Raw genomic sequence first — 15,404 nt, 5'->3', positions numbered from 1 at the left:
TTCACATGACATATAAAACATATGCTCAAGTTTTGGGGGAGCATTGAACTATGCAATTGCTACAGCTACATGGCGCAACACTCATCTCTTAAAGTAAAGTATGTGAATGTTAGTCACATCAATTTGTGCATCCTTGTCTAGCATGAACAGTGATTTACTAAAAGGTAAGTTGATCCAGGATCAAACGTGGGATTCGGCAGTAGGAACCTAAGTTTCCACCCTGAATATGTTTTTTACAAGATAAATATTCATGGTAGGTCTTGTTATATGCAGTAATCTTGCTTAAACATATACACAACACATTCATCTTCATAAAAAATAAAACACTTTTATTGACTTTCTGCATTGGTAAAACACACACAAAACAACGTTCCTGATGCTTTCATGAAACCTCCACACTACATATTTGAATTACAATAGCATAGGACCAAGGTTGCATCATTGAGCAGCATACAATTAATTGGGTAGCTGAGTAGAAATGTATCTGTCTCATTGTAAAAAAAAAAAAAAAAAAAAGATATACTGTATATATATAACCAAAATAATAATTGCAAATACAGATAAAAAAAAAATTATTTTGTGTTTATTAATACTACAAATAATACTATAAACTAGATATGCAACTATAGATTTAAATGCAATTGTTCTTTTCCCACAACAATATATTATCAGATTATTATCTTCTGATCTGTGTGTATTCTTCACCCAGGTCCTCTAAATCATCTTCCTCTTCCGATTCATACTCATCCTCAATTTCCTGCTGTCTACGCAATGTACTCTGGGGGGTCTGTGCAAGAAAAACACTGAGCTCATATCACACAAACATTACCACAGTATTACCAGGTCAGAAATGTCGGACACATGGTACAAGGTGTGCCAGCTGGGAGTACAGTTGGTAGTCAGAATGTGTCATAAAAGCTTGAAACATACATCCACCTCTATATAGGAGGCTGTGTGGTCCAGTGGTTAAAGAAATGTGCTTGTAAACAGGAGGTCCCCGGTTCAAATCCCACCTCAGCCACTGACTCATTGTGTGACCCTGAGCAAGTCACTTAGCCTCCTTGTGCTCCGTCTTTTGGGTGAGACGTAGTTGTAAGTGACTCTGCAGCTGATGCATAGTTCACACACCCTAGTCTCTGTAAGTCGCCTTGGATAAAGGCGTTTGCTAAATAAACTAATAATAATATATAGGTACTTTTATGCACCAATGGAATAAATAGAATAATAAAACAAAAAAATACATATCAGACCCCTATACCTTATATATATGTAGGACTTTGAAAATATTCTCCATATGGTTCTAGAGGCACATCTAGTTCATATATTTCTATTTGTGAAGCAGCTTGGTGCTCTGAGGTGCATGTGATGATACCTTAGCCTTGGTATTACATGTCTGAACAGAGATAAAAAGCACATGCTAATGTGAGGAATCAGCATGGATACAGTATTATTACTCACCCTCCAGGTTGGACATGGACTGCGTTGCATTGAAGAAGTGGATCTACTGGTTGGTAAAGCCATGGAATCAACGGTACCGTCATAAATATGGACCCTTGATCTGTATGTCTACAAAATCAGTTACAAGCTAATTAAAAATGATCTCATTGATAGTACAATAGTTGTTTAATCATTTGTTTGCCATGATGTTAATTTATTATTTATAACTCTTAATTTATTAACTCAACTCTTACCTCCAAGTCTTTCTCCATATCGAAGTTTTCCAGGTTTTGAAAAGTGCTGGAGTAAACTTCCAGGGCTTTTGCATGGAAAAGCATTTCAATGGTTAGAAAGTCTGAGAAAATTTTCTGAAAGACAAAGAAGCAAGACCAGCTCGCTGAAAACACAAAACGATATGTAGGTACGAAGGTACAGTAACCCAAAGCAAAACAATAAATAAATCATGAAACTTGATGTGCTGCTACTGCTGATACTAATAATAGCAACAAGTAACATGCATCCCTACCACTGCTGTACATACCAAATGATCATGAAAAAGTATATCACCATGATCTGCATGCACCCTGTCTATAAATGAAGGTGTGACATATAGACGGACGGAACAGATTCATCCAAATACCCCTACATTCTGATACTCAATAGCAATAAATAGACATGCGGTTCTCTACCAGTTAAGGACACTTTTAGTAAATCTAAAGATGTGAGATCTGAGGGCAGACATCTATTTATATCCCCAGATTATGATACTCTACTTAACCTGTGCTACAGAATAACTCAACCAAATGTCAGCAGCATTTCTCTCCATGGTGTTTTTCTTTGTAAAATCCTTTTAAAACTTTTTTCCTAACAGCCATTTAAAAGTGTAAGCTATTGAAAAAAATGCATGTTACTGTGTAATGATTGTTATTGTGTTATTCATTCTTTTATGTAACACAGTACCTTGATGTCTTCCATTTTTTGTTTCTGGAAGTCATTTATGGTTTCTTCAAGCTGACGTGTGATGCGGGAAGCTTCAGCTGAGGCTTTCTGGGCACTGGCTTCAGCCTGGATAAAACAGGAAAGGATCATAAAACAAGACAAAGGAGGAGATCGTGTTTAATGTGCTACAAGGTAAGGAATAAACAGATAAACAGACAGACATGACATTTTGTCCTCCCCATTTACTTCATGTGTTACAAGTAATAGAATCCTACTAGCCCCTGTATAGTTTTATGTTGAGTCCTGTTAGCTGTAACACAGCAAGGGTTGAGACAGGAAAGCTGGCTTCACCTCAGTCAAAAAGAAGTCTGTAAAAAAGCTGAACAGGAAAAAAAACAAAAAAAAAACACACACAATGTGGTTTGTTAATGAGAGGTAAGAATGTGTTTTAACTCTTGGTAATGCACTTTTAAAAGTATTTAAGTCATAATTCTATTTTTTTAATCTAATGTTTTGTAACATTAAATATGCATTTTTCTCCTTTCTGACGAAAGGTGCAAATTTCACCGACTGTAAAAACTATGTCTACAAAGCCGTTTAGGGTAAACTACCATCGTATTAATGATTTGTTAACAAACTGTACTGGTGCTTCTAAACTCAGGTTAGCAAGTGGCAAAAAAAATTAAAAAGCTTTTAGTTACATTGCTTCCAGGTCCTGGAAACAACTTCATGCTTGATTTCACGCACGCGAGAATGTAACCAAAAAATGTTCCATAATGTTTGAATGCTTTTTGGGAACTAGCTTTGATGATGCAGGCATCACTGGATGATGTGTGTATAAAATGTGATGCTGGTGTTTATTTGCCACATTATTGGCCAGGTCTCACTTTTAAAAGGTGTCTTCCTTGTAGAATCAAGGTAAAATAAATACAATCTTTTACATTAATTTGTCAATCGCTTTAAGAAGTCCTATAGTCTCATTGCTAAGGAGGACTGGACCTATATGCAGGAAAAAAAGACTGGAAACTTTTCATCGCAGCCTTGGCATATCATCATTGGTCAAGCTGCATACCTGGGACTGAAAAAAAAATTGTTAAGGAAAATCTTTCTTGTTGTTAAACACAAAAAGCTGTTCTTTTATTAATGCATATCAAGTAATAAATTTAAAAAAAACAGATGCATACAGTAGTGCGCTGCACTTCTGAAAGGTAAAATGAGTAGCATGAAAGATGCAACATCATAACAATTACAATAACATTATAATCACATTTAATATAAAACACAACTGACGCCAATCATCATTCAAACTAATTTAGCAATCCATAGCTGTGTCTTGATTCATCAAATGCACCTGGCACATTGTAGTCATCTGATGAACCACAAGTGAATTGATTCTCAACTGAGCATTAAGATAATAAACAAGTACCACCTCTACAGTTAATGCTGTGATCACACAAACCTCCTGCTGATATAATTCAGAATGTCTTATTACTGTCCCTTTCATGGCTAAATAATAGAAACCACACAATATGTATCATTAAAATCTCATTCATGGCTTACACTGATGGATGAAATTATGGTATTCTGAATTAATCTAGCACTATCACAGCTGCTACTTATGGTAATAAACCACCGCTGATAATACAGAATTTGGCTTGTTTTCTGTTTAAAAAAAGAGATGTAACCTTTTAAAAGAAACTGTGTTATGCTTTAAAAAATAATGCTACTGTATTAAAACAGTGTATATGCTATAAGGACCTTCTTGACGGAAATGTCTTTATAACTGGTCTTTGGGCGTATGCATTAAATGGGCGTATGTAAGTGATGTTTGACTTGGATTTGTACATTTCTGAGTATTTCACATTATAGGCATCAACAAGTTAATGTCAAGGGAATGAACAATAATGTCGCAAATTTCTATTTAACACATGATTTATCCTATTTACACTTAAACCTACTGTGACATCTGCCAAATCTTTTAACACATTTGGTTTAGGACCTTTTAACTTCCTGCTGGTTTCCTGTTTTTTTCTGGTGTTCACCATGCTTCCAAAACCATACAACTGAGAAAACAGCCATCTGGAACATGTCACAAATAGACAACCAAGTAATACAACCACCTGGAACAAGACAAGTAGCTGAAGCAGATCACTTTGAAATAGAACCCTGCTCTACTCAGCTTACCACAGTATTTTTGCAGTTTTCCAATGCTTTTCCCATGGTTACACTATGCATTTACCATAGTTTACCAAAGATTGCAATGTTTATTAATATACACATACACTTTGTCATGCTTTTTACTTTTCTTGTGGAGGGTGGACATCAATTTATGCAAGGTGGTTACCAGCAGAAAGTTTGCTTTTAAATCAACTGAATCTTGACAATGACCATGCAATGCAAATTTGTTTTTTAATAAATAAATAAATAAAATACAATGCAATACACCAGCAGAAATGTCGTGAGTTTTCAAAAGGATACAATCCCATGTCTGTCTGAGGGGTTTTTCAGCCTAATCTTCTCCAGTTTTTCCAGTTCTTTCATCTCATGGTTCCGAGTACTGTTGAACTTCTTCATGTCTGCCTGGGGAACATGACAAATAGACTATGAAATAATAAATAAAAATGCAGGATGTCCTTACAGAATAGTAAAAAACCAAACAAAAAAAAAAACATTAAGCTACAGTAACATTAAATAGCTTAAACTGGAATACTGTGTCCCATTCTGGTCACCTAACTATGAAAATAGACAGTGAAGGGCAATCAGGGGCACTGGCCCCTCCAATAATCATCTCCAAAATATTGATTTCTGCTTATCAATATATTGCGTTTGCCCTTTCTGTCGCTGACACTCACAAACTGAACGTATTTCCTCATAGCGTGCAGTTATGGACGTGTGTGTACTCGGTTTGCACATGCTCCCCAATAACGTGCAGTTAAGGACTGGCGCGTGTGTCCCCTTAATGTTTGAATCCAGCTGCAGTACAATTAGTGGAAAAAACGCACATTTTTAAAATGATGCTATTTTATGCTAAACTGAAAACCAGAAAACTGTTAATATACTAAAGGGGAAGCACTTGTGAAGCTGAATCAAGAATTTCAATGCAAAGTTCCTGAAATGCAGTACGATTTATTTGTACACCACACTGTGCCTATTTTGACGCTCGTGAATCGGACAATGCAAAGTCTTTGCCAGAACTCATGAAGGTCTGTAAAGAACATGACCTGGGACTTCTGCAGCCTGATGTATTCCACCTACTGGTGCTTTTGGCCGTGCTACCTGTTACAGTTGCAACTGCAGAAAGACGTTTCAGTGTTAAAAAGCTCCACAGCGTATGGACTTTCATTGTAATATCAACACACACACACACGTCATATATATATATTGTTTAATGTGCCCCCCCAATAGTGGTCAAATTTGTATTCCTGTGCACGACCCTGAGGGCAATCATTGTTAATTATCGGGCTGTATATAAAGGAGACATGTGCCACTATGTACATTGATCCCACTGTTGTTTCACAGTGTATAAATGCACAAGGGAAACCGGATTCTCCTGAATAACTACTCATTTACTGCTCCTCTATGTCCCTTGATGTTGCTAATGATAATCAGTCATGTAACCACAGCACAGCTTACCCGTTTTTGTTTGATAATGTCTCCATAAGCTTTCAGTGGCATGACAACCCTGGTTTCCAGCCTCTCCACCTACGAAAACAAAGTCCTGCTGAGTTAAAATGTAATGCAATAAGGCCTAAGGCAGTTAGCTGTTTGTTCGTTGGCTATAAAATTGGTAGAAGCGAGGACTAATCATAATTAGAAATGGGCCATGATAGTGTCTGCATTGCCTTTGAAAATATGACCTAAATAAATTCACAATAATCCACAGTCAGTTAAACTATGTACGCCAACATTAGCAGTATTTAGATCCTCCACTGCTTAAATCAATTATACAGACTTCAGGACACAATCTCCTGGCTGATTGAGTTCTCATTAAGAGCTAATCAATTAACAGTCTTACCTCTGCCTGTCTGTAGTCCTGCACCATGGCTAAATCATCAGCTAGGTTCTTCAGACATGTTCTCAGCTCAGGATTCTCAGTATTGGCAAAATCGCTAAGCTGTTTAACCACCAGGTCTGCCTTGTCTCTGAGTTTGGCTGTTTTCCGAGTGTAGGAAGCCATCAGTGTGCAGAACCTGCCCAGATACTTCTCAGCATGGCCCACTGTGGTTTCCATGATCTTCACTTGGGAATCCCTTAAAAAATGTAGGATCCTTCAGTGCCTGATATGACATTCTAGCAGGCTTAAAAACAAATTATGAATCTTCTTAATTGATAGATAAATAGCAACCAGGCTGTTGTTAGGAGGCACAGATTTTGTTTAGTGATATGCAGTGCTTTATGTTGAGTAGCAGTGGTTTGTGAGTGTGCGAGATGCAGTCGCATTATCAACAGGGTCTCCAAAGAGAGCAGAGAAGCAGCTACCAATCATTATTGGAACAAGCAGAGTGGCATTTCAGGCAACCTTTGTGGGAATGTTTGTATTAATCTGTCCAAGCAGTCCTCACATTCCTGTTTGAGGAAAAATCTCATAGCCAGGACGCTGCAGTTTTATCCTGGCGCTCAGCCTCTGTATACTTTCCACTGATTCTGCCAAAATGCTTGCTCGAACTAATGTGTCAAACAAGGCCTGGTGACAGCAGGAACGGAATCTCAGATGCTCTATGCGAACGTGTGTGAAATTATATACCTGAAGTGCAACACGAACCATAAATAAATACAGTCTACCGTGTTTTTTTCATGCTTTATGAATTTACTGTGCGTTTACCATGTTTACCATTTTATTTTACAGCGCTTTACCAATAATTCTAAATGTATCGTGATATACCACAGTGAACTTTTTAACAACGCAGGGTTCACAGCCAGCTGCAATTAAATAGTAGATGTCTTTTAGCAGCCACCAGTGACGGTTAGAATATAATACGAGTCATTCTTCTTACATGAATAATTCTACTGTATTAAATCAGTATTCTGTACTAATAAATCCATTTATAAACTCAAATTAATAGGTGTCTATTGAGATGTCAGTACTTTGCAAATCACATCTAAAAATAGATATGCGTTTAACAGAATATACAAACAGAATGTCTGACACTTAGCATTAAATGTATTTAAAGACATTATTGCATAAAGAATGCTTACCTGGACAGGAGGGTGTTCATGGTGCTTGAGCGATAAATATACTTTTGCCTGAAACGAAATGCAACTAGCCCAACACCTGCAACAGGTAACGCTGAAAACGTGTTGCCATGGAAATGTCAACAAAATGCTCAAGCCTCTTAGCATATCATTTGAAGAATACATTTTCAGTTCGCCACAAGAGGGAAGCACGTCCATGTCTTTAAAATTACTCGCAAGGTGAGATTTAATTTTTTTTAAAAAGCGCAGTAAGCAATGAGTTGCATTCGTTTCAGTGAAAACCAGGTGCAACACAGAATGCTAATATAATATACACGTGCCAGTATACATTTGTTTAAAAAAAATCTTGCGGCATTTATTTTTAAACGCGGTAAGTCAGATACGTAATGCTAAAGATATATGTTTAATCATTATGGTATACTGTAGTCACGAATGTGTTTTGATATTATATACAGTATGCACATAAGGTATGCACCCTAATTTACTCAATGAAATGGTAATTATACAGGAATTGACACAACCGTTACAACGCAGATATTTCCTTCAGTCTCAAAACGACACCATACTAAAGATAATTATGCATTCCCACGTGGTCATTCTTTATTGAACATCTGTGCATTTCCGGTCAGGTTATGAGTGTGTCTGCGTGGACACTCACAATCCACGATTAGGCCAAAATATAATACAGCAGAAAAAGGTTAAATCTGACTAAAAAATTGTTTATATAATTCTTCTTCTTCTTCTTCTTCTTCTTCTTCTTCTTCTTCTTCTTCTTCTTCTTCTTCTTCTTCTTCTTCAGCAGTGCAACAGTCAAAACCTGACTTCATAAACCTTTAGCTTTTAATGTATTGTATCATACTTAGTTACAGTATAGATGATTCATAAGAAATTGAAATGTATTATAAATGTTCTTAAAAAAAAACACAATTCTTCTGTTGGTTTATTTTCCTAATCTAAAATAATTTCATATAATACATGTGGATAGCGTTTTAAATGGATGACACAACTTGAAATCCAATGATTACCAATTTATCAACATTATTATTATCATTATTATTACTGTATTAGTAGTAGTCCTCATAGTAGTGGTAGTAGTCGTAGTATTTTCAAGATGAAAGTTAACAGTGTTTCATGCCATCCTGTCTATGTGCAACCTTCCCTTCCTTGATTGTATCTGGATGTGTGAGTGTTACCATTAGTTATGCGTGGAGAGGGAATTATGCTTTGATGTGAATGCCAATTTTCCCTTATGGACAGCAGCTATAATCTGCCATGATATACGCTTCAGACAAGCAGCCTCAGAATCCTTGCCACCACGCAGGGCTCTTCCGTTCTCCCTTTATATAGACTGGGGGAAATGGAAACAATGCACTGTATTCAACTCCCTGCTTTATCAAAGACAGCGAGATGTACTAGTAAAGCGTTAACCTACTATAAAAAACATTGTAGTCATGCATTTAGCTGCATGCTAATACAGACCCAGGGTTGGCGTTCATTTTTGTCAAGCGTTAGTAAACAGGACGGAACTACGGACTGGAATAAACCAGAGAAAAGGTTCACTGAAAGGCCCTTTTTCATGGGTGTTGTAATAAAGTAGCATGAATTATTCAATGGAGGGGCTCAATTCATAACTTGTTAGAAGCTCCTATCATGGTTCACCTTACAACAACAAGCAATAGTTAACAGTAAGCAGGAAAGGGCTCATGTCTACAGGGAGAAGCCTGTTTTACGTCATAATATCTCCTCTCAGAGCTGCTTTGTTCTCTCTCTCTCTCTCTCTCTCTCTCTCTCTCTCTCTCTCTCTCTCTCTCTCTCTCTCTCTCTCTCTGTCTTCATCCTGGGAAGTTTAAGCTCTTTAGCGCATGCTGGCAGCGTCTGTTTTTCTCATCTGCCCTCCTGTGTGGAGATAACCCCCGACTGGGAGCTTGTCGCTGGAGCTGGCAGTACCTTGATGCTACAGATTAGCTGAATCTTAGATGTCAAGCTTCAGAGCAGGTTAGAAGAAGATAGCTGAATTTAGTTAGATACTCTGTTTTATAGGGTCTTCCAAGAAAGGGGGGGGGGGGGGGAATCCCACTATCCGATTCAAATAACATCCAAATTGCTATATTATTCCTACATTACTTAATGTTGTAGGGTGTTCACTTGGGAAAATCTAAAATTGTACATGTTCAGAAAATGTCTTTTCTTACGTTTCAGATCCTGTTCTCCCACAGCTGAATTTCTGAAGTGAGTTTTAAAAACGACCACTAGGGGTGTGCAACTTTAATTTCTGCCCCCTTTCAACTACTAACTATACCATTATCATTTGCTTGTGTTTGCCTTGCCACTTAAGAATGCAGTGTTTAAAAAAAAACAACATTTTGCTGAAATAGCTAGTGAGTATGGCAAGCATAGAAAAAAAACAGAATTGATAATTATGAGAACACACGCAATGGAAAAATAAATAGGTAAGAAATAAATAATATGACAATGTTAATGATACAAACTATTTAACTAAATGTACCTAACAAAGGCAGTGATCTATATATGTGTGTGTGTGTGTGTGTGTGTGTGCGTGTGTGTGTGTGTGGTAAAAAGCATGGTAAATGTATAGAATAAGCATGGATTTCAAATTACAGTGCAGAATTACTTTGGCTCTAACCATTAGCATAATCATCCTATTTTTAACATTTCAGTGGAAAAAATAATCTTTAACTTTGAATGAAAAGTTCCAGCCATTCCCAAGAGCCTGTCTTTAGACCGTCTGTAGCCCCTCTGACTATGAGAGTTAAGCCATCACAATCCGAGCCTTCTGCTTACTGAAGGCCTGGCTTGGGGCAGAGTCTGTGGTTGTTATAGCTTTGCCAATAGTAACAACTCCAAAGAGTTTCTGAAAGACGGCTTTTCACAAAGACCCTGCATTCCTTCCAGAGGGAAGGATTCTAGTTAATCCAAGAAGGCCCAGTGTTCATTTGAAACCTTTGTCCCTTTTTTGCGATTGGTGACATTGCCAGGAAGCTCTCTGCAATGACAAGTTTGACAACCTATAAATCAAATAGTGAAATTATGACCAGTGCCAGCTCTTCAAATGAACTGACCAACACCACAACTTTCTGACACAAGTTTATTGCAAAAAGCCTAAAACAAAATGCTTTAGTACCATTTTCTTCATAATGGCCAAGTTATCCCTGTAAATATGGTTTTGGATGACAAATATGTTTGTTTTTTTTTCACACAAAAAATAAATGCAGCAAACTGTGGAGTAAACAGCTTTCATAAATGTTTGTTATTGCTGTACTAACTTTAGTTTGTGTTTATGTAAGCTGTAACACATGAGAAGATGTGCGGTTGCACTGAGGCAAACCAGATCTCAGGTGAAGTAAATAAACAGTTTGGATAAGGAATGTAGCAGAGCAATAAAACTAAAGAGATAGCCACCCTGACCTCCAGAACTTTAAAACAAAATGTGTTCTTTGAGAGTGTATTGATATATCACTGCATTTGTGGACGTATGTACAGTGCAAGATATATTAGATCAGATAGACCAAGATGGCTGCATTATAAAAGAGCAGATGAACCGACGTATAAGCACTTTACAGACCACGCATTACCGATTATACAGAGCAAGAACTGTTGAAGAAAACTGTGGTAATTGGTGCTGTGCCTGTAGATTTGAGCCACAGTAAAGCATTCATGTCAATGTGGCTGTCATGGCCAAAACAGTGCATACCCAAGACTATTACTAATACAAGCAACAACAAAAAAGTGAAACTAATTCACTAGAACTATTTTGAAAAGCAGGCTTCTTCACAGTAGTAGTTTTCATATTAAAATGTAGGAAACTTTCTTGGACCTTACATCAGTGTGTAGAAAATAAACAACCTTAATTGGCCTTGGAGCCTCATAATTCTAAGATTTCATTGACTTCATCACTACGACGCCCCACAGAAGTAGTGGCGGAACATGTTTCCATTCCTAAATTGACGTCAAGAATTTGTGAACAGGGCTTTTCCTTATTTGTAGCCCACCCACCTCCCAGGCCCCCAGGTATATTTTATGGTGAGCAGCAAGGTAGAAAACTCCATATTCAAGCCTTTTTTTGTTTTGTTTTGAATGAGTTTTTATTGGGGCCGTCAGTATGGAGGTTGCATCAAGTTTAGCAACAAGTTCAACTCCAGAATGCATTGTTTATACAGCTGCTGATAACAACTGGACACAAGGCGCTGTTAATTTTCAGTTTTGTTAAAAGGGATATAGAGGAACCTGGAATTGAATATGGAGCGGAGAACTCTGACATCATTGAGTTTAATTGCATTCTAGGGGCCTGTACATTGGGGATAAGTACCTCAATTCTTTGGGCAGGTCCACAACCATCAGCAGCTTTTTATAATAATGAGCAGTACTTTACTGAAAGTCTGTAAAATAAGAACTGTGGAGGTTTGATAGCTGTCTGTGATGCACAATATTCTGGATGAACGGTTTTCACAGCAAATCCTGCTAATATGCTTCCCAAATACGAAAAGACACTCCAGACAGACACTATACGAACAACACTTTCATATACTCTTACACATAATTCACAAACACAGGTAAGCAAAAACTGTTAATTGCATACAGTTGGTGCTGCATACATGATCAACCATATACAGCTGTTGAGAAAGGATGTTTTCTAGACCCAGATGGTTTCCAGTTGGCATGTTAACACTGGGTAATAAATGATGGCATTAAAAGCTTAAAAGCATGTTTTAAAAGCACTTCAGGTAGAGAGGGTCTGGGATGAAACAGCGTCATGAGCCCCATTGACTAGTGAGTTATAAATCCTGATCTTAGGCAAGCTGTTTCCAGTGACCCAGAGTGAATGTGGTACACAGCTCAGCAAGGAAGGCAGCATGTTTGTTTTGAACTAAATGTATAGTCTTGCACTTCTGTTACTCTGTATTTGATGACCTCATATCAGCGTTGGACTGGCTGCCAATTTCAATGGCTGGATGTTTTAAAAAACAAAGTCAGTCAAATCATTTTGAAATGTAAACAAGAGAAGGAAGCGCCATATTGTTTTAATCATCGGTGACATGTTGTTTCCTTCTTTTTTATTACTTTTTTTTATTACTTAGACAGCTTTTGATCAGGAGATAGGCAGTGGAGTGAATTTATGTGAACCACTAATGCAGCCATCCAGACAGTGGCTCAGAAAACAGCAAACTTGCCTGGCAACAGGTTTTTAAGGATGACAAAATATCAGTTGCATGTAAAATAATTAATGACTAATATTTTCTTTTTCTAAAACATGCCTAGTTAACAACGGCCATTCTTTTAAAACATCACTAAGATATCAAGTTCACGGATATCTTTGAGAAAATGAATGCTATTACTAAATGTATCTGTATTACTACTATTAGACCATATATAAATACATAGACTTGGGTTTCTTTAGTTGGTTAAGCTGTATTACAGAAAAGTCACAGGAGCAAATCAAGCTGTGACAAGCAAAATATTTTAGTGGCCAACTGAGCCACAGAGAAGCTTTAAGGTCAGCAAGCTGTTTATCAACAAAGCATCTTTTGGGCTGCTGCCAATTGCTAAGGGCCCTGTCAAGGAGTGAGACAGAGAGGGAGAGAGCGAGAGGGAACCCCTGACAGACATTATTTCAGTGCTTGGACAGTAGAATCTTGTACATCTGCCAAAATCCCTCACATCAAACGGATGACAAAGTAAAGATGATTTACTGAAGTAATTTAGAGCTTGTTGTTCAGCAGAAGCACAGTCCCTCTCTCCCTCTGGGAGTAGCCCTCATACCATGGTACATGTCTCAGTTGAGCTGGCGACGCTGAAGATTTAAAAAGCGGAGCTGTGGGGTTTGTTTGCAGTAAAACAAATAATGCTGTTATTTCCTGTCCTCTGTGGAAGACAGGAAATAACAGCATGCGAGCTGCAGTTGCAAGGGAAGGGTCAGTTACAGGAAGAAATTTCCACTTCAGGTTTTATTTACTCAAGTGTTTAATTTGCATCATTTTATCTGAAAGGAGAAAAACACCCACTACAGTTACTACACTTGAAATAAACAACTGAGAAACCTGTTGCACGCAACCAATTTCTAGCCCACTTAATATCACTTTGAAAACTGAAAGCATTAGGAGTTCCACAATTAAATATGCATATTTGTTGTAACAACACATCTGTGTTTTATTTTGGTAGGTTATTGGTGAACTCCTGATAAAGTTAGCTTATTGTCGCCATTTTTGTTTAGTCCGTTTGCAGTAATTTATGTCTGAGTGCGTTGAATTGTGAGTGAAAATAGGTACAAACTGAAACATAGCTTTGATAATACATTTTCAGTAAATTTCTCTAAGATAAACCAAACAAAAGGCCTTATTTATATGGGAACATACAATATTGGAATAAGGATAGCATGTGCTTTGGCAATGTTAATGCTTTCAATATTTTCAGCTGCAGTTGCAGTTATCAGGGTACTGTTCACAAATGTAAATCATATGACTCTACAATTGAAAACATATGAAGCAAAAATACTAGGAAACTGTAAAATGCATTACATCTTTTTTTTTTTTTTTTTTTATAAATTTAGTCGTTGCCCATTATTTTTATTATTTTCTCCCAATTTGGAATGACCAATTATTTTTATTATGCTCAGCTCACCGCTACCACCCCTCGGGAGGGCGAAGACAAACACAAGCTGTCCTCCGAAGCGGAAAGCATGTGCCGTCAGCCGACCGCTTTTTTCCACACTGCGGACTCACCATGCAGCCACCCAAGAGCGACAGCGTCGGAGGACAATCGCAGCCCTCGGGCAGCTTACAGACACGCCTGCAGGCGCCCGGCCAGGCTACAGGGGTCGCTGGTGCGCGGTGAGACGAGGGCCCCCTTGGTGACCAAGCCTTCCCTACCCCCGGCCGACGCTCGGCCAATGCCCCCTGGGAGCTCCCGTCCTCGGCAAAGGAATAGCCTGGACTCGAACTCGCGACGTCTAGACTATGGGGTGCATCCGGCACTCTCTGCAAGTGCTTTTGCTGGATGCGCCACTCGGGAACCCCCTTGCATTACATCTTTTAATCTCCCAAAACGTAAGCTACCTTTGTTCGCTTCCTGCTTTTGCAGGACTATTTTATTGATTAAAATCTGCTGCTCAATTAATATCTCAAATCAAAGTTTAAATATTTTATGGTGACTACAGTGAAATTAAACTGTCTGATCGCTGTGTTTGTTTCAGGGCTGAGTATAGTGGTTTAACCAGCCTGGCAGAAAAGTAACTTTTTTATTGTGCCTTTAACAGTGTATAAAAATCCCAGTGCAGAAATATTTTCTTTAACAACAGCGATATTTAAAGACAGAGCATTGGCTGTTTCTTAGCGGATATTTGTTTAAAAGGTTAATATCATTTCATCTGAAGTTAACACAGCAAGGGAACTGAAATACATTTACAAATCTGGCTGCTATCCCAGGTTTATGAGTGAGGAGATGTTGAGAATATGCTATGGAAATGAACTGGCTTATCACATTTCCAGTGGTTCAATTACAAATTATTGTGCTTATCCTGGTATATCTCTGAAAAGAGGGTTTCAAAACAGTCTAAACTGGAGAATACATGGAATTTCGATACTTTACAAGGCACCGATTCAATAAATCTCACTTATCCTGTACTTGCATTCATTACATGTACACACATGTATTTTCATTTAAAAAATGAACTGGTACTATGCTAGGTTAAAGAAATCTCTGTTTGTAAATCTTACTCAGGTGATCTTCCACTTCTTTAACCATTGTAAAGCATGCCAACTGAGAATTGTCTTTAACCTATGATACAAGATATTAATTTTGTTTAAATAAAAATATCTTTC

At 37.7% G+C, this 15,404-nt stretch overlaps 1 protein-coding gene across 1 annotated transcript; it reads right to left on the bottom strand.

The window, feature by feature from the left end:
* Positions 1–308: 308 nt before the first annotated feature.
* Positions 309–7,742, bottom strand: LOC117424026 (CBY1-interacting BAR domain-containing protein 2-like). The gene is made up of 9 exons (XM_034040039.3): positions 7,573–7,742; positions 6,392–6,626; positions 6,010–6,078; positions 4,855–4,956; positions 3,449–3,454; positions 2,398–2,502; positions 1,692–1,805; positions 1,459–1,566; positions 309–787 (listed from the first exon to the last, which is right to left on the bottom strand). Exons 1-9 carry the CDS (start codon positions 7,590–7,592, stop codon positions 677–679), a joined length of 870 nt encoding a protein of 289 aa, XP_033895930.3. The 5' UTR covers positions 7,593–7,742; the 3' UTR covers positions 309–676.
* Between the last annotated feature and the right edge of the window lie 7,662 nt (positions 7,743–15,404).

Source organism: Acipenser ruthenus, chromosome 19 (genome assembly GCF_902713425.1).
Source record: "Acipenser ruthenus chromosome 19, fAciRut3.2 maternal haplotype, whole genome shotgun sequence".
In the NCBI taxonomy this organism is placed as follows: Eukaryota; Metazoa; Chordata; class Actinopteri; order Acipenseriformes; family Acipenseridae; genus Acipenser; species Acipenser ruthenus.
The sequence above is the reverse complement of the archived record's forward strand: the minus strand, read 5'-3'. Positions and strand labels throughout refer to the sequence as shown.